The 20,748-nt window shown below is 39.1% G+C and overlaps 1 protein-coding gene across 1 annotated transcript; it reads right to left on the bottom strand.

Annotated features, from left to right (window-relative positions):
- Positions 1-1,718: 1,718 nt before the first annotated feature.
- Positions 1,719-19,589, bottom strand: wipf1b (WAS/WASL interacting protein family, member 1b). Its single transcript, XM_066666481.1, has 8 exons — positions 19,360-19,589; positions 9,674-9,775; positions 8,600-8,729; positions 8,306-8,437; positions 7,215-7,973; positions 6,765-6,974; positions 6,108-6,221; positions 1,719-4,683 (listed from the first exon to the last, which is right to left on the bottom strand). Exons 2-8 carry the CDS (start codon positions 9,722-9,724, stop codon positions 4,631-4,633), a joined length of 1,449 nt encoding a protein of 482 aa, XP_066522578.1. The 5' UTR covers positions 9,725-9,775; positions 19,360-19,589; the 3' UTR covers positions 1,719-4,630.
- Positions 19,590-20,748: the final 1,159 nt, after the last annotated feature.

The following is a 20,748-nucleotide window of genomic DNA, read 5'->3' as shown; positions in this document are numbered from 1 at the left end:
GACTGCCGTCTAATCAACGTTCTCTTAAGGTTGTAAATGAAAGTTGAAAAGACGTCCAAACACAGGCATTGAAAAGACGACTATTAGACGTATTTTGGACGTCCATTGACGTTATTAATTGGTCCCGAAATAAATTACTTGTATAAAACGCATTTTAGACGTCCACTGACGTTATCAATTGGTCACCACTTAACTAACTTATTAAGATGGATTTTGGACGTCCATTGACGTTTAAAATATGTCATTGACGGACAGACTACTTTTAGACCTATTTTGAACGTCCAGGGACGTTCCTTGTTTACTGTGATTGTCATTGTCCCATCCCCAATTATGTAATCATTAAAGCAGTAAAATCCAGCTGACTAATCCCACGCTCTAACTTCTTTCGTCTTTCTATAGCCACTCCGTAAAATGTATGAAGACACACTGCCCAACAACAGCTGGAGCAGTCCAAGAGATAGTGTTGGAGAGATGAATGAATGAAATGATTTGATGAGTTTTTATACAGTTCTGTGACTGCCACAGACAATTTATTTAGACTTTTAGCATTTGATTTATAAATATAAACACTGTTTTAAAAATATATAACGCTTCTAAAATAAATTACCTACTCCAGCTATGAGGCAGAATTATGTGAACATTAGTTTTAAAATAATTTAGCAACCACTTTATTCTAAAGGACCTTATTATTTTTAATTAAATGCTCCATACTGTAAACTTCCAGCTGTGTAAACTTTCCTTTTCATGTAAAGAGAAATCTGTCTCAATATACTTTTCTGTAGTGTCACAGGTTATGACTCCTGTGTGAATCTTTTTGATGTTTTTTTTTTTTTTTTACCCATTTCTGTTGTTTCGTCATACCTTAATATTTCATCAAATAAGTACCGTTTCTTGTACCCTGTCCTATTTTGTTTGTATTGTTCACAGTAAAAATTAAAATAAACCTATGAACTAATGTTCTATGTTAAGTTCGATTCATATAAAGAATCGGTTCTTTGAAATGAATCATACAGAATGAACTTCACTCTCATACCCGTTACTTTGCAACGGCCAGTTCCGTATAGCCAATGAGATGCGACCCTCCGTCCCGGACCGCCCCTTGCTTGCAATAATTGGTCGAAGTTTTCAGAAGGCGATGGCGTATACGTTGCTCTCTTGAGTGATTGGTCAAGGTTTAATGAAGATGGTGAAAATGAACTGCGTGGTGGCTTCGCTTAATCAAGAATATATATATATCAAAAACAAGGGAAAAACCACCGCCCAAACGCATGATTTATCTCGTTTAAAATAGTTTAGAACACAGATGATATCCGTCATTCTAAACTGTAGTACAGTCAGAATGGGTTCTCCAATCATTGATTAAACTCATAAAAGTCATATTTGTTCTTAAATTATATATGTCCAGTGAAAATACAAACAATATATTAGAAGTGTATTAAATGAAACTCTGCACCTTCACCCTCTAGAACAGTTGTGGATCAAAGAACATGCAATTAATCCCTACCTCTAATTATACATTCATCATTAGTGAAGGGATTGGTTCCTTAGTCTGAATTCAACCATTTAAGACTGTCTTTGGAACAATAAGAAAATGCTCAGCCATGGTATTCAGTGTATATATATATATATATACATACAGATAAAATGTACACAATTAATTCATAGCTTCTGTGAAATAAAAATAATAAACAATATAAAAACTCAAATTCAGCATTTATTTAGAAATCCTTTTAACATATTTTCCACATACAAACAACATAAGCGATAATACAGGAATTGTAAAAAATATATGGCTTATTCTCTGGCTCCAGGTTCACAGAGAGAATCTTTTTAAGTACCAGCACTAGTGCCTCTGAAGACTTTTATCTGGTCTGACACTTCACAGCACTTCATGCCCTTTTTTTTACTAAAGCTTGAAGTTAAATAAGTTTTAAGTTTTTCTTCAACTTCTCACCTAAATTGTAAGTGTGTGTAACACAGATCTGTGCAGATTTGCTGATATTCAAATGTAATTTGTAAAGACACTTTGCACGTAAAACACAAACACAAGACCTGCACAAAGCCAGAGAAATTCAAATGTACCAAGGAAACAGTAAGTGTGGTACCCCATTATTAACGACACAGGTAAACACCTCTGTTCTAGAGAGCATTTTCCATATTTCGAGGGAGGAGATCTCACTCTATTATCTTGCTCTTCCTTCCTCCTTTAACCTCCATCTTAAGAAGTTGTTCATATATTAAACATTGTATCATGCAATAATTTCCCAAAATGTAAACAGTGTGAGATGCTCCATTGTTCAGAACTGTGACAAACTGGAATTGTTCACAGAAGAGAGCATAGGAACCAGACGACAGCCGAGTTTCTAAAATCTGGATCAAAGAAATATAGCACATGAAACGGTGAGAAATATGCATTGTTTTACAATAGTTGTCAGAAAAACATTTTCAGATACATTTAATGCAAGAAAAGTAAAAGTAAAAAATGAAGTAGACCACAACAAAAATATTCCTTCAGACTTATAACCATTTTACAAATCAAAATAATTACTTAAAAAAAGAAAAACAAAACCAACATACAACTAGATCGACTGGTCATTTGGACAGTAAATAAAATGCTTTTTTATTTTATTATTATTGTTATTATTATTTTACACTTCTGGTTCCTATCAACACCAAAGAAAATAAAGTCTACTCTCTGAAGTACACTTTCACATCAAACTACTGAGAGTGCTTAGTTCTCAAATACAGATTTTGGCGGGAAAATTGTAAGTGAAGTAGACATTAATGTAAAGGATCTTACAAGCCTGCTGCATACATCATATGAGCTTGATTTGGACTTTCTTGAAGTAAAGCAATAAAGGCATCAATGGTGTGATATATCTTAAAACAGTGGCCCTGCTTATTATGTAGGCACATTTGTAATCCATTATATACAAGGCAAAAAGTGCTCATTTAACCAATAGTAATACTGCACTTACAAAACCAAACAAGAACCGTGATGCAAAATAAACAGGTCAAAAAAAAAACAACATTTAAGCACTCTGTTGACACATCTTCACAAACTGACATTTTACAATTATACTTTATAAGATTAGTAAGGCACATCCTTCATTCATAGTAAAATATTCCCCACAGCTTGGTAGATCAATACAATATGGCAGCAAAATTGTAGGACTGTATTTACAGTCCAGTCCAAAGTATTGAAAAAAAGCTAAAGGAAAAACAGAAGTAAACAAGGAAAAGATTAACTGTAAGGATTCATTTTGCACATGCTCTTTGGTTGTCAACACAGAAACCAGACTGACATTTGCACAAGACTCGTTCATATAAACTGCGATGCTATTACACTCCAGCACATTTTAAAGGAAATATGACTCTTCTTTCAGCAGCCACTTATTAACCGAATGGAGTAAATTCAGTGGTAGAGGCTTCTAATTAAGTCACTAAAAGAGCAGTCATACGGGGAAGGAAATGCACTACATGGAGAGAATGCTAAAATAATAAGACTATGTTCAGTGAGAGGCTTTATGACAGTTCCAAAGTAATTCTGTGTTTTTAAACAATTCTCTATCCGCTTTTACTATGTTGTATGGTCAGTTGACACAGTTTTTCATTGCGTTTTTCTGAATTAACGAAGAATACAAAAGATCCTTTATTTTAAACACTTACAATAGAAAGCAATGGGCAGCGGCTAGGTTCTGGATAGAGATAATAGATGAGAAGTAGCACTTATTTCCAGCAAGTGTGGGCAGAGCCAGGCTACATCTTACTGCACCGGAGTGTGGTGTGTTCTCCCTGTGTCCGCGTGGGTTTCCTCCGGGTGCTCCGGTTTCCTCCCACAGTCCAAAAACACACGTTTGTAGGTGGATTGGTGACTCAAAAGTGTCCGTAGGTGTGAGTGAGTGAGTGAATGTGTGTGTGTGTTGCCCTGTGAAGGACTGGCGCCCCCTCCAGGGTGTATTCCTGCCTTGCGCCCAATGATTCTAAGTAGGCTCTGGACCCACCGTGACCCTGAACTGGATATAGGGGGAAACAGATAATGGATGGATGGATGGATCTTACTGCACAGATATCTATAGGAAAGCCTCAGAGCTCAAAGTTGTATAAAGCTTGATAAGAACAGACTTGTCATGTCATTCTAATCCTTAAAGAGGGTACACCAGTTTTATACTGCACAGTCAGTTATTTCAAACCTTTATTAAGTACTTTTAGTGTCTGTCCACTGCTTCTACTGCAGGTGCAATACCGGGGAATATTTTCCAAGTAGAGACCTGCAGTAATCTACTTTTACGACACTTGCCTGGCAGACAGATTAGACTGAAAACACATTAGAGTATTTTTTTTAAGGGCACACGCACTCATTACGTTAATGTTATTAACAACTGTGTTTCAATACAGACCATTTAAGAGAAAAAGCAAGGAAAACTTCAGGAAATATCCACACATCATAACCTGAATGTGTAAGGCCCTTCGTCATGTTTGTCGACCTCACAGTAAGTGGAAAGTGTAGATCGTATTCAAAACCAGAACTGAAATGCCACATGGAGAAAAATTGACCATTTTGAAAATAAAAAAGGAGAAGAAAAACTGAGGGAAATTAGAATGACCCTGAGCTTCCAAATGCATTTTTTCATCTGGGAATAGGGGGTAAGGGAGGGGCACCTCTTTCCTTTCTGGCTGAACCTGAAAAAAGAAACAGACAGGAACTTTAAACAGAGGTATTTCCTTGAGAAGAATTTTAGTAAGTTTTAACCACTGAATGATGTATTTATGAACTTGGAAAAGGTCATTCTGTAGATGCAAAAATATTTAAAAATGAGTGAAGCAGGAAATGATTCAACTCCTGCACTTATAAGATGTTGAAAACAAAGTCAGCTATAAAAGCAAATTAACAATTTATTTTGTGAATAAAAATGTAGTTAAACTACAGCTTAACCCAGTAAACAAGGAACGTCCCTGGACGTTCAAAATAGGTCTAAAAGTAGTCTGTCCGTCAAGGACATATTTTGAACGTCAATGGACGTCCAAAATCCATCTTAATAAGTTAGTTAAGTGGTGACCAATCGATAACGGCAGTCCAAAATGCGTTTTATACAAGTAATTTATTTCGGGACCAATTAATAACGTCAATGGACGTCCAAAATACGTCTAATAGTCGTCTTTTCAATGTCTTTGTTTGGACGTCTTTTCAACTTTCATTTTCTACCTTAAGAGAACGTTGATTAGACGGCAGTTATTTCAACGGTGAATCAACGGCTAATTGTTTACTGGGAAGGTTTACTATTTCATGTTATAGATACTAGATATTTTAATACATGAAAATTAGATTTTGATAAGATTTAAAATGAAATACTTGAATAATATACTTCAATAATATTTAGTAATTTAATTTCCTTGAAAACAATATTATTTCCACCACCCATTCACTCAAATCTGTAATGTAGCAAAATCCATTTTATTTTATTGTTTTTAAATTAAAAATAAATGTAGGCTTCAAAACTCTTAAATATAGGCCTAGTGTTTTAAAGTGCTTGATTTTGTCCCCAGTTCTGCTCTAGTGTGATATTTTACTTGAAATGTAAAAACACACAACTATGAAATACCATCTATGGAAAAAAAACAAAAAGATCACGTTTCACATTCTGACAAATAGCTCATTTTGTCTTGACATCAATATAATGGCAGAAATTGGGAGAGGTACATGCATGAAATAATCTGGTCCTATCAATCTGCACTAGGGACTGAAACATGGTAAAATGTCATCAAGATTGCCATCAGAGGAATAAACTTCATAACAACACATTTTCTCACACTCCAATGCTAATAAATTACACTCAAAGATTTTGAGTGAGAAAATATTTTTGGGGAAGACTTATTAAGACTGTCAAAGTCCAAAGACAATAATTAGATAGATGAAAATAGAGAGAAATACTCCAAAATGACTTGGAATAAGGTCACATTTCTTTTGGAAATTTGCCATTGTGAAAAACAGTATGACGGAGTGATATAAAACTATTACATAAAATATTTTCTATTGTTTAATGTGGTTGTATTTCAAAGCATACTAGCTGCAAGACGTAAATATGAATAATAAAGTGCTGAGTTACCTCTGCTGTCACTCCTCCCCACTTTGCTGGGATAGGTTTTCTGACAGGGAATGTAGGGCTCTGGAGGCGGAAAATCTGACACAGGTCTGAAACTGAAGCGCATTTCCCACTCATCTACGTAAAAGCACAGAAATATATTACAATGGAGCACATCTTTTGGGTAGTTAAATTTGTTCAAACCAAGTGACATTGAAATTGTCAGTTGTCAAAAATGGCCTGGCCTTAACTCTTGCAGCAAACAACTGACAGCAATAGGTTTTTGGAAGCAGTAGACGCAGAAGGCAAAAGGGTTTCAAAATTCATGGCATGTCAACTTCAAATTTTCAACATTTAACAAAGACCTGCCTTAATACTTGTGGGGCTGCATGTAACCGTATGGCTTTTTCTTTCTCTCTCAATGAAATTATGACAAAGAAAAGAAACTCTTTAGATATATTATAGATATATTAATCTACAAACACTGCCACAAATGAGGCATGTAAACTTTGCATTTCTTAATTCAGGAACACATTTTGAAGACCATTTTAATTCCAGTACGTCAGCTTTTGACACAATAAAAGTTGTATTCAAATTTTACATTTTTAAACAAGCAAGAAACAAAACAAATAAAATATAGAATAGAAACAAACTCGTCCTGGACATAGCATGATGTCACACCTGCAAATTGTCCATGGCTGTGGTAACCGTTGCCCATGGGTGGAGGTGGAGGTGGTGTACCTCCAGTTGTGGGTCTGTCGGGGGGGAGGGGCGGTCTGTTGCCGCCACGAGGTGGTTCCGAACCTAGTCTGTTTGGAGGAACTGGAGCTGCAGCTGACCTCACACTGCCACCTCCTGGTCGTCCAGAGGGTGGTGGAGGCGGTAGAGGACCTGAAGATCATCACAAAAAAAGAAAAAATTATACAATTCTTTTAACCAAAAGACCTCAAAAGATAAATGGCATCAAAATAAGGACAAAAGCATATTTGATTGTCAAAAAACATTCGGATTTCAAAAATATCTGCTCAGAAAAACAAATATGGCGTCATATAATAACTAACAAACCTCTCTTCAGACTTCGACCATTCCATGAGATGGCTAGGGGCACTGACAAAAAAAAAAATTCCTTACCTGTTCGTCCAGATGCATTGCGACCCAGAGGCGGTGGTCTCTCGCTTGGAGGTGGAGGGAGGGGGCCTGAGCGGCCTGGAGCCGGAGATGGTGCATGTGAGGTGAGAGATAGGTGCCTCTGAGGAAGGCGTGGCGTATGTTCATCGTTGGGCCGGCCTGGTCGACCTGGTGGCACTGGAGGAGCAGAGTTTACCGGTGTGCGGGAAGAGGCGGGAGGAGGGAGCGGTTTGCTGTTTGCAGAAGGAGGAGGAGGAGGGGGTGGGCTGTCACGTGGGCTGTCCCGTGGGAGGGGCAAAGAAGGGCGGTTACCAGGTGGAACAGGCGGCGGGCGATCATCTAATCTGGCAGGGGCTGGAGGAAGAGGAGGTCGTCCTGAATGAGGAACAGGAGGAGGAGCTGCGGGACAGGAAGGTGGACGTCCAAACCCACCTGGCACAGGTGGAGGAGCAGGCTGTCGTCCTGGAGGATTTGGAGGAAGAGGAGCAGGTGAAGAGTTTGAGGGGCGGGGTCCACCAGGGAGCGGAGGCGGTCCTCTGCTTTGCAAGCTGCTCTGATGGGGCCGTGGAGTATTAGGAACTGGAGGAGGGGGTCCCCCAGGTGTTTCGGGGCGAGGAGGGGTCATTCGAGTGCGTGGGGACTCAGCGGAACCATTACGGGGTCCAGGCAAACGAGGGGGGGCGCTACTACCCCCCATAAAGGGCCGTGGACCTGAACTACGTGCGCCGGGAGGAAGAGAGGGGGGTCTTACTCCACCAGAGTCTAAAAAAAGACAGCAAAAAAAAAAAAAACATGGAGGAAGAAAAACAATTACTTTAATATGTTGCTTCAACTAATTACAGAGTTGTCCAGTTCCTATCCTAGAGGATATTAGCTCACAGCTTGGTCATTTTCCTGCTTAAACAAACCTGTCAAACGCAGTATTTACAGTATTTATAGAATAACTAGAAAATGGTGAATGGTGACATATAGTACGGCTATAAAATGTATTTAAATAGCAGAATGGACAAAACAGTTGCGGATAAATTAATTAAAAATGATTAAAGTGATTGGAAGAAAGAGTTTATTAATCTATTTGTGTGTCTGATACTTACCGTCTCTAGTGGAACGCAGCTTTGGCATCCCATCTTGAAACAACCCACCAAGTCCTGAAGGAGCTCCGCCACCAAATCCTCCTCCTCCACCTCCACCACCTCCACCTCCCCCACCGCCACCACCTTTGGGCTCTTTTCCAAAAAAATAAAAAGAAAGCATTCGTTACTAAAACAAAAACATACATAAAAATAAGACATCTCCCAGTAAGACATCTCCCAGTATAAAAGTAATACAGTAAAGCAGAGTAAATACAGTAGAGTACATGCAGTAAAACGTGTGTGAGTATTACTTACTGTCGAGAACAGGTGCACTGCGGTCATTGGTTACGGCCTTCTTGAGTCGGGTTCCTTTAGAGATGTCAGACAGTAAAGCATTTCTTCCCTGCTGCTCGCTTCTATTCAATAAAGGCTTTTCTGTGTTTGCCTGTAACACCAAGGTTGAATACATAATTAGGAAATGAGATGCAGGTGTTGATATATACACTCTGTCCAATTTGATAGAAACCTCAGAGGGTTTTAACATGTGAATCAACATCAAAATTAATCAATCCATGCCTTTATCATGAAACCTTTTATTCATACAAGTTCTTATAATTAGAACTCATTAAAGGAACAAAAAATCTAAGGAAATATCAACATGGAGAATGATGCTGTACTAGTTGTACCTGATATATATGAAAATGAAAAGTACATTAACACAGGAGTCTGAGTCTTTTTACATCGTATAGTCGGAAGATTTCCTAGGACACATTTCTTTAGATAGATAGACAGACAGAGAGACAGACAGAGAATTGCTGTAAATGTTTCTCAGCTAGTGATGCACTCCTCAGTGTGTGGCATACCTGAACAGTGATGCAGCAGATCAGGCCAGTTTTATCAGTCATATTTACACATTTAATTAATGCCAGATACATATCAATGCCAATTCACCATTATCTTTTGACACAATGTGAAGAACAGCTGTGTGTGTGTACTATAAATTAAGTAGTAAACTGAAAATCCACAAACATGAAGATACATGTTATTCATTGTACAGCAATGATATACTAGTGTTTGTGAAACAGAACATCTGTGAGGTGTTTTCTAACAAAATATTTTTTTACTGTGAATAATGGCACTTAGTGATAATGACATTGTGTTCTGCTAGAAATAGTCACTGCCGTACGGTCCAGTAACCAGAAATACCCAGCCAAAAAGCAGGCGTGCACTCGTAACAGCTAATACAGTTTCTGCACACCAGCTAGGAGCACCTAAATGACAGGCATTTCTAACAGTGGACGGTGATGGTACGTGTTACACCATGCTTCTGTGTATCATTATATGTTATAATGTGCATCATTATATTATATTTTGCCTGTGTTGTGTTACCAGAGAAAATGTAGGGGGTGGAGGAGGAGGGGGCGGTGGCGGGACAGGCATCTTCTCTCCTCAGTATCTCCTACTGTCACAGGAGTAACTAACATCAGCAATCTGCTTAAAAACAAGAGCAAAATCAAACATCAGCTCAAACATCAGCTCACCTAACGGAAGGAAACTGCATTTTAAGAAACATACAGCGAGCATTATCTGTGTCACAAGTGACTCACATCCTTTGTGCTCTGTTGGTTGCATTTAGGATACGTTTGTCATCATTTTTTAAAAATAGGAAAAGGAGATTTGTTGAACTCGTGCAGAATTATTTGCAGCTTTATTTACTATATTATATAATTATATCATTTTGATAAAAGTAGATTGCATAGTAAACATAGTGAAAGCTCATATTCGATGCTGTAAAAATTAGACAAAATGATGCTAACAGGTGGTGGACAATGCAAACTCATCCAGATTTGTTGCAGATTTAAAGGGAACAATTTAATTCTCAGTGTGTGCACATTCATTTGTGAATCGAGAGCTTACCGACACACTAACTTTGTGTGTGTGAGACCACCCTACCAGTTTTTTGGTGCTTTTGCACTACCTTGTCAATTCCAGCAACAACGACAGCATGTAAAACTACGCAGTGGTCTTCTAAAGTCTAATATTTGGGTTGCTGGGCAAGGAAAACCTCTAGCAAGAGCTGGATGGTGCAACGAGGAATGAAAATCTCTACTGATCTGTCTGAACTGATTCACAGAGTCGTGTTCAGTCCCAAAAATACAACAACATGCAAACACACAAAACGTAAACAGCGCTTAGCGTTACAGCCATTGGTTTTGTGGTTTGTAAAGTCTACGGTTCCTGTTAGAGATGGTGTTTTGCAACATCACTGGTCATTGGGGGGTCATTGGAGGGGTAAAAATCAAGTCAGTAGAGTCAGTACCATGCAGTGGAATAGTGCCACTTTGGGGCTCCCCAAGTGTGAACACAGCGACTCTTATTTTACTCCACATCTGACAAAGTATAAAGACTCCCCCGCATCGGAATTCCTTCAATCACAGCGCTGGACCCGCGACTATGAGAGAGTGCAAAAGTGGGTTAAACTGAATCAAACAGACACAACTACATTGAGGAATTGAGAGGACCAAGCACTAACAGTGAAAACAGCTTCTGTGTGCCTCACGATGCAACTGCTTGCTTGGGTGTGAGCTGTGTGTGGCTCATTGTCTGAAAAAGGCTGTTTAGACAGTGCTGTGTTGTTTAATCAATTAATAATTTAATATTAGGTCAAATATTCCCTTCCTGTCTAAAATCATTGAAAGAGCTGTCTTTAAGCAGGCAACAAAATTCCTCTCCCAACATAACCTTCTTGACTCGAACCAATCCGGCTTCAAGAGCGGCCACTCGACGGAAACTGCACTTCTGTCAGTAATGGAAGCTCTTAAAGATGCAAAAGTAACAGGTCAATCCTCAGTTCTCATTCTGCTCGACCTATCAGCAGCATTTGATATGGTCAACCACCACATCTTACTAAACAAACTCACTGACATGGGCTTCAAGAACTATGCACTCTCCTGGGTTGAGTCTTATCTCACTGGACGATCCTTCAGTGTGTCATGGCTTGGACAAACATCAGCGCGACACCACCTCACCACAGGTGTGCCCCAAGGCTCGGTGCTGGGACCCCTCCTCTTTGCCTTGTACACTACCTCTCTAGGCCCAATCATACATTCGCACGGCTTCTCCTATCACTGCTATGGAGATGACACACAGCTTTATTTATCCTTTCCTCCAGAAGACACTTCAGTGGCAACTCGAATCTCTGACTGTCTCTCTGACATATCTACATGGATGAAGGAACATCACCTCCAATTGAATTTATCCAAAACTGAACTACTGGTCCTCCCAGCCAAGCAAGCTATTCTCCACAACATCAGCATCAAGCTAGGGTCCCTATCAGGGTCTCCCACCAAGGTTGTAAGAAACCTAGGTGTCATGGTTGATGACCAGCTGACCTTCGCAGATCACGTTACCGCTATAGCTCGATCGTGCCGCTTCTCCCTATTCAACATAAGGAAGATTAGGCCATACCTAACTCAACATACAACACAGCTCCTCGTTCAGACGTTAGTAATCTCCCGTCTAGACTATTGCAACGCCCTCCTGACAGGTCTTCCGGCCTGTGCTGTGAGACCGCTACAGAAGATCCAGAATGCGGCAGCACGCCTGGTCTTCAACCAACCAAAAAGAGCACATGTCACGCCCCTATTAGTTGAGCTGCATTGGCTACCCTTAGCTGCTCGCATCAAATTCAAATCACTAATGATGGCCTTCAGAGTATTCACTGGTTCTGCTCCCATCTTCCTCAATAGACTCTTAAAACCATACGTTAGCGCCCGCCCTCTCCGTTCCTCAAAGGAGCGCCTACTAACACGACCAACCCCCCGTACAGGTCAGTTGAGGCTATTCTCATCTCTGGTACCACGCTGGTGGAACGAGCTTCCAAGCACTATCAGAGCAACAGAAACCCTCTCTGCATTCAAGAAATCATTGAAAACCCAGCTCTTCCGAGAGTTTCTTTTGCACTGAATGTCTTTCTTTAATGCACTTATTACTTCCTGCATATTGCACTTAATGTAAGGTATTTTGTATAATTTGTGCTGTAGTTCGAATGTTAGATCCTCTTTTGTAAGTCGCTTTGGATAAAAGCGTCTGCCAAATGCATAAATGTAAATGTAAATGTAAATATGTCAACATTAAATTAGAAACACGTTTAAAAGCTTGGTAGATTTTAAGTAAAAATATCTGATCTGAACGCAAAACTGATACAGAATGTTTCAATATTGGTACTTGAATTAAACTGCACCATCTCTACATTTCTGTGCTTAATGTTTCCCATTTTATATGTTAAAAGACCATGTCTAAAAACAGTTTAAATCCAGATTGTGTCACTAAATTAAGACCTGGTTGACTTTATATTTTTCTTCAATTTGAGCACCTACTTCAAAAAATATATTTGAAAAAAATATGCATATGTAAATATAGTGTATGGCTCATTCTCTGTTACTCCACTTGAATAATCACACACACCCACACACCCACACATTCTCATTCTCCCTCTTTCTTTTTCTCTCTGAGGGCCTCTCATTGGTAACATCCGGAGTAGACCATAAACAGGAAGAGCTACAACAGATATACCTCTCACTTCTCTTTCTCCATCTCACAAAAGCATACAGCCATACACACACACATCAAAATAAACTCAACAGCAGGGAGCATGGGCACTCAGCTGTGAGGGTAAATCAATCTTGAAGACTCACGTGTTGTTTATGAGCTCCGTAAAACGTAGACTTCCATCCATACAAGACTCTAAAGTGCTTCAAGATCCTTCTCCCAGGCTATTACATCACTTCTCTTACTGCCTTCCTCTTTCTCACCTCCTCCACCCCTCTTCTCCCTCTCTCTCTCTCTCTGGTCAGTCAGTATTTTAATGCAGTTTGCGGACATCCGCTGAGTGTGCCAAAGTTTTGCTCACCGGTGCACAGGCGATGGGAAGTGGGCAAACTTCCTGCTGCTGAACAGAAAAAGCTGGTCATAGTCTCTCTCCCTCCCTCTCCCTCTCTCTCTCTCCCTCATTCACACATAAAAAAACATGGTGGTCTTGACAGATACAAGTGCCTGCCTAAAAGCGCTGATGAATGCAGGAATGCATGCACTGCATGATTGGATAACACACACTAAACGTGGTCCACAGGTTTTTACAGGTATACTAAATATCATTTTTTTTTTACACAATGCCATATATACACCTCATAGATATGGCATATAACTGAAAAGTCACCTTGAATACACTACATTAAACATTGTATATGTGTCTTATATGTTAGCATACAAGCAATGGATATTGCAAGGTTAATCCAACAATCAGTCATGTTGCTGTTATGTTAAATGGGTCTTAAACTGAGAACAGCAGCTTAATAAGGTAATCACTCATGCCTTTCTCAACTTAAGCCCTGAAAACCCTGTAGCCTGAAATCTGCATTATGTGACTCTCTACAGTACTTTTAGGGATTAGCTTATATTATGTATAATTGGTGAGTGCATTAGCATATTAAACGGGGATCAAAAGCTCCTACTAACCCACACAAGAAACAGAACCACTCAGTCAGTCTGAGTCTCTCCAATCACAGCACTGGACCCGCATATATATGTCAGAGCACAAAGAAAAGGTTAAATAGAGAAAACCCAAATCAGAAGTTTCAAAAAAACAGAGAAGGAAGAGAACAAAGTGCTCCTCGTGTCTCACTGTTGGGAGCCATGCTTTTAGAGTAAATAGAGGCTCATTCTCGAGCTCTGAAACCAGTCGTTCTAAACAGGGCTGTTTAGACAATGCAAGAGAAGTGCTGTGTTGTTTGATCTTTTAAGTATTTTGACCAAAGTGTTTCAAAGACATTTTAAGACCACTAACTGGGTGAGTGAGTATAACATCCCCCCCTTTATCTTCACTATACAGAAAACTGATAAACTGTCCATTTAATACTATCATGAGTCGTGTATCATGTGCTAATCAAAGGCACAAATGCAGCACACTGAAAAAGCTGAGTATTTATTTAAATACAGCAAAGAGAAGAGAGAAGAGAGTGGTCACTTAGTAATTGCAGCATTGCTGAGACTAGGGGAAAAAAAAGCAAAGTAGAGAGTGTGTGCTTTAAAAGGTCTGGACAAGAGACTGTTTTAATTCCATAGAGTCATAAGCCCCTACGTCCTACATTTGGGATGCGAAGCATGTGTTTGTACAGGGAGTCATTCCTCATGCTGGCATCAGTAGTGTTTCATACAGATCTCAGTGTCCTAATGTCAGAAGCAGGCAGCAGGACTGGGTGGACATCATGAATATCCTGAGCTTTTTCTTTTAAAACCAAACAGAGGTGAAATGATGTGACCAGGCAGCGCGCGCACACACACACAGCTATAATGCATGTACACTACCCCTCAAAAGTTTGGACATATTGTGTTTGCATATTGTGAAATGAACAGTACCAGTCAAAAATCTGGACTTCTCATTTTCTCATTCAGTGGTTCTTCTTTATTTTGTATTATTTTCTACATTGTAAATGAATGTGGAAGACATTAAAACTACAAAGGAACACATATGGAATTATGTAGTAAACAAAAAGTGTTAAACAAACCAGAGTAGGTTTTATACTTCAGATTCTTTAAAGTAGCCCCCTGTTGCTTTGATGACAGCTTTGCTCACTCCCTGCGTTCTCTCAGTCGGCTTCATGAGGTCGTCACCTGGAACGGTTTTCAGTGAACAGCTGTGGCCTCTTCGAGAGTTAATTTGTAGAACTGCTCGCCTTCTTAACGTGTTTGAGACCATAACTTGGGTTGTGCAGGGTTCTATGCAGTGAATAGCCCTACTCCAACAATGACTAATGAGAAGATGTGTCCAAACTTTTGATGGGTACTGTAATTCACCCAAGATAGTAGCACTAGCACATCGGTCAGTCAAAACAAATAGGTATACACCGAATGAGAACTGTGAATGATAATGAATGAAATGAAGGTCACCTGTTTGACACCCACGAATGGCAGGAAATTGGGGTCAGGGGTGCGAAAGAACAACCCTGCCTCCTCCATCAATCCATGGGACTGCTGCTAGCTGCTACAGGTGGATGTGTGTGTGTGTGTGTGTGTGTGTGTGTGTGTGTGCTCACTGCTCCTAATGCACTTGTGTGTGTGTTAACTGTAATGGGTTAAATGCATTCCTTTGTAAGTTGCACAATGAGAAATAAATAACGTTTTATTACTTTGATTGTTTTTGTTTAAGATGAATATTTCTCTGTGAAAAAACTTCACTCAAATATTACAATAAACGTGGTAAGTTTTTTTCCACATCCTTCTTACTGCTCTGAAAAAGGGGCTTTCCTGCAAGAGCCCACCAGCCCTTCTATCTTTTTCATGATTCACCCTCATTCTCACTTTCACGCTTACCAGAATCTGGAAAAATATTCATGTTTACATAATTTCCATTCCATTCTTCACTCGTTTGCCACAATGTAAAAATACACAAGCAAATGTCACATCAGTGTGTGTGTGTGTGTGTGTGCGTGTTCAGGGGATGGGTAGACCTCCAAGCCGCTTTGTCCTACTTTACGTTGGGGTATATCAGCTGAGTTATGTTGGGCTTTACTTTACCACAACTACAACAATGAACTTCTTAAGCCACGTGGCCCATAATCTCATCTGTAAACAAAGACACGCTGAACAAGACACGAGTTGCAAGATAATAGTTTAGACAAACAGTCCTATTGGCCCCTGGGGATCCGATGAGCCTAAACAACAAATCAACCATTCTATTGTTGTCAGTGGTTCACATCACAGTTCAGTTTAAGAAACACACAAGAGGGAAAAGGTGCACCACTGTGGAAACTGTGAGCCAGTGCTAGTATCTGATATTTTCCTGTACATGCCTGTGAGTGTTGATACAGTACATAAATACTTATTAAATGCTGAAACTGGGACTCGATTTACCTAGATCTGTTTTACAGTTAAAAATGACAACTACTGTATAGCTACTTGAATATATGTCTATGTCAGGCAGCACCTAAAACTTTTGCGATTCCTTTAGGTGTTAGGTGATTTAGCATGCAGTTTGCATAATGCTAGTGTGTTTATGTAGATTTTCACTATTTGTTAGCTAGCATAGCTTCAGAGATCCAAAATTATGCAAAGTTAAGAAGAAAACTACTTATGATATCATACATCTTTTGGCTAACCAATTGCACCTAGGGTTAAGAAAAAAAAACTTCATGAAATTTGATTTTTCACAGAACTTTTACCTTGAAGGTTAATCAAAAGCACAACGTCCTGAGCCCTTGCGTTGGTTAAATATAAATACAGGGATTCTACCCCACAATGAAAAACAATCCTTCCATTTTCATTACTCTTGCTCACTTTATCATCAAGTCTTATGCATCCAGCGCTCTATACAACTGTCCAGTGAGGTTTAACAATTTCCTAAATGAAAAGGTAGCAGGACCACCCATGCAGGCTGGTGCATGAAAGCCCCTGAAATGGCCTTACTCTAACAGTCACCATCCTGAAGGAATGAAATTGCTGGGTTTCTGTTTAAGGTACCACATCTGAAGCAGTATTTGGAAGCTCAGCTAGCGCACAGTCAGCAGACATCAACCAGAAAAAATGGGAAAGAATGATTCTACATTTCTTTTCTTCACCCTCTTTTCCAGTTCCTCCCCAAACCGGTCACACTTCCTCAGAGGGTGAGCTTGAGTCATGCAGAACTTGTCTAACTTTTACACTGGAGGAGCTAAAATTAAGGCCATTAAATTATACATTAATATCATATTACATGCAAATTTTTCTCCCTCCAAATCTTTCACAAATATAAAAATTAAGATGATATTAGTAGCCAAATGTGTTTATTATAACGCAGAGTGCGTTCAGAGCGCAGATCTCATTGCATTCACCAACTAATGTAAAAATATTTACTGTATTAAATAACTGCTATAGTATTTTTATTTTCTTCTGTCTTAAAAGGTACATCGACCCAGATGTGGGTTTGTATGTTTTTTTTGCCTTTAAACAGGAAATAAACCAACTGAATCTAGAGGCAAATGGAGGATTGCTGTATAATGTGGATGAGAATGTTTATTTCATAGACAATGTTTCAGCGTAATGGTTCTCTTCATGGCTACATACGTTTATATTTAAGCCAGGTTTCATTTTTACACCAATATACATCAATTTGAGGCTTTCCTCTAAATATATATATATTTTTTTTTTTAAATTAGAAACCACACTCACTGTGCTTCTTCAAGCATGAGTTATTTTTAACAATGATCTTCGAAACACTCCAACACTACCAAAGTTGTAGGATCTTGTTCACAAAGCAAATTTAAGAGGGTCTACAATATAAAGAGAGACACATTCACAGATCTCTCCTTCTCACCTCACCTATGGTCATGTGACCTAAAGTCTGATAGGAGATGGACTGCTTTGGATAGTAAATCAAGAGGAGAATTCGGAGAAGAGGAAGTGTTACTGTGTATATTATTAAGAAGGTGTGTACACATATTCGCTGTTGGCAGAACCACTAGTTCCCCTTTAAAAGTGTCTGAGAGGATATGAATTTACATCAGCTTTTGTTAAGACAGGAGTCACTTTAAATCACACACATTCACACCAATAAATAAAAGCCAACAACATACAGGCTCTGCTGTTCAATCCCCCTTCACAGTTGACCTCTTTCTCAAAGCCACAGAGCTAAATCAGAGCAGGCCTGGTGAATACAGCAATCCATTATTAACCTCAAACCTTAACACATCTGCTAGCAAACATCTACTGAAGAGTGTTTATGTGTGCATCCTCCACTGACCAGAGGGGAGGTCATGTGTCTCTCACATAGGGGTCCATTTATTGGTGGAAAAAGTCAGTGCTGGCGATATGCTGACTTCTGAATGAGCTGAGGGCTGAAGGATTGAACTTCTTTCATACAAATCTACTTGTAATTTTCAGAGGAGAAAGAATGTCGAATTTATTAATGAACGATTATGACATCAGCAAACTTATGCAAATTTAATCCAACCAAAGCTAGGTATTACATGAGTCAAACAATTCAGTTAGCTAAGACATCTGTCATCAAAGTTAGGGGAATCCATGAGTTTTGTAATGCAAATATCAGAATAATTACAGTCTCACAACGATTTCACACAGGATTTACGTATGACTACAGACACAGGAGACGTAAACAAGATTATGGGAACTTTATAAAAGTCCACATGTGAACTAATTAGTTATAGAGAAACTTTACAACACAGATTTCTCTAAAACAGCAGTGAAAGGAATCAGGAACTCACGTATGGCCATTTTATCAACAATAACTCTCTAAAATAAGCAACAGTAAATAGTAGTCTTTTGCCTTGCAATGATTTGATGTACCTTTTCCCCATACACAAACAGTTAACAAACGTGATTTAGGCCAAAATATTCTCAAAGAATCAGTAACCATTCATGTACATTTCTGCGATATAGCTTTTGGAGGCATTAAACTCTTCAGACGTCTGGTTGCTATCACCATAACTAGAAAAAAAAGCAAACGGAGAACAACAATGGCTTCCATTGACTACAAACAGAACAGGCCTATGACATCTATATTAGGAAAGCATGATGTAGTGCGGCCACTAAGGCTCGACCAGTTCAGAGAATTTTCTTTCTCTGAGAGAGAGAGAGAAAAAGAAAGAAAAACAAACAGGTATGAAGAACTACTAGTACTGTCAGAGAAATACTATATTACTATTACTAATACTATCTATATAGCAGTCCTAAGAGAAAGGTGTGCTAGCATGGACAGCGTTTCTAAACTTATTAAACACCGTAAACCCCCATGCCACACTTAAAAACAACAAAATGAAGCTAATTTTGGCTGCTAATTCGAATTCCCCAGTCCACCTTAAATTTGAATTATAACTCATGGACCGTTTAAGTTCGAACGGAGAATTCGAAAAAGGAATACCGAACAATACCGAACAATACCGAAAAGAAGTCAACTTGAGCCTCTGCTGGCTGCTCAGCTCCTGACGTAAAAATGTCAGACAGTAACTTTCGTCCCAACAAACCCGAGCTTTTGCGATAAAATGGCAGGGAAATGAAAAGAAGGAACGCACATGAACACATACCAAGTCTTCACTCTCCTGTCTCCTCTTCTCTTCTCGGTTTCCGCCCCACAGCAGTCCCCTTCAGATTACACTCGAAAGTTTTTGTATTGGTCAGAGCTCGAGCAGTCCGTATCCTGTCACACATTCAGAGGAGAACTGGCCTGGTATTTACGGAATCTTCAAACCGACTCATTTTACTTGTTTCTGCTTCTGCTTTGTCTCCGCCGACTACAGAACTGTGTCCCCTTTATCTGAGCAACGTTTCCAGATGTGCAGTTGGTGAGCTGTGGCAACATCTGTGTGTGTGTGTGTGAGAGAGAGAGAGAGAGAATGACTGTCTGTCTTTGGAAACTCGGTTTAAAGGGGAATGTCACGGATTTAATAAAATGTAAACGTTTATAAATGTTAATAAACTAGATGTAAGCACAGACACAGTTGATTTGACGTGCAAGGCTCTGTTCTAAAAAAAACTGACAGAAACACAGTGATGGTGGAAGGATCTAGAAGGTCTTATTTTTCAAAAACCTACCTAACAGTAGGTTCCCAGTAAACATTTAGCCGTTGATTCAACGTTGAAATAACGTAATGACTGCCGTCTAATCAACGTTCTCTTAAGGTTGAAAATTAAAGTTGAAAAGACGTCCAAATACAGACATTGAAAAGACGACTATTAGACGTATTTTGGACGTCCATCGACGTTATTAATTGGTCCCGAAATAAATTACTTGTATAAAACGCATTTTGGACGTCCACTGACGTTATCGATTGGTCACCACTTAACTAACTTATCAAGATGGATTTTGGACGTCCATTGACGTTTAAAATATGTCATTGACGGACAGACTACTTTTAGACCTATTTTGAACGTTCCTTGTTTACTTGGTTATTTCACAAAATATTTACTGATGCCTGAGACATTGTTTCATGATAATTTCATGATAAAAATAAGGTTTTGAACTAAAATGTGTATTCATACAGGTGCATGCAGAGTACAATTTTGGAATAATGTGGTAAAATTGTCTCAAACGTGCCAATGTACCACAGTACAAATATGGTCTTTATATTCCTCTACAATAAATAAGTCCTCATAAAATATATTTGTGCATATTGTAGTTCTACCATTCCAGTAGTGAGTTTGTTGCTCTGCATGCTTTGTTAATACCTGTTCACCTTGTTGTTCAATGTTCAGCACCGCCACATGACCACAAAAGGCAGATATTATTTGGGTGGTGGATATTTCTCAGTACTGCAGTGACACTGATATGGTGGTATTGTGTTATTGCGTGTTGTGCTGGTGTGAGTGGATCAGATACATCAGTGCTGCTGGAGTTTATAAACATTGTGCCCATTCACTAGGCAGTGTATTAAACAAGCCTACTTTATTTGTTTACTTTCTTTATATAAATTCAG

The sequence above is a fragment of the Hoplias malabaricus genome, chromosome 3, assembly GCF_029633855.1.
Source record: "Hoplias malabaricus isolate fHopMal1 chromosome 3, fHopMal1.hap1, whole genome shotgun sequence".
Lineage (NCBI taxonomy): Eukaryota > Metazoa > Chordata > Actinopteri > Characiformes > Erythrinidae > Hoplias > Hoplias malabaricus.
This window is presented reverse-complemented; position numbering and strand designations above follow the sequence as displayed.

What these genes read in the sequence shown, in the direction of transcription:
- wipf1b (XM_066666481.1), bottom strand. Translation starts at nt 9,724, where the DNA reads ATGCCTGTCCCGCCACCGCCCCCTCCTCCTCCACCCCCTACATTTTCT. An exon ending in CACCCCCTACATTTTCTCTG is followed by an intron (nt 8,730 to 9,673) that starts GTAACACAACAC and finishes TTGGTGTTACAG; the next exon opens with GCAAACACAGAAAAGCCTTT. An exon ending in CAATGCATCTGGACGAACAG is followed by an intron (nt 6,975 to 7,214) that starts GTAAGGAATTTT and finishes GATGATCTTCAG; the next exon opens with GTCCTCTACCGCCTCCACCA.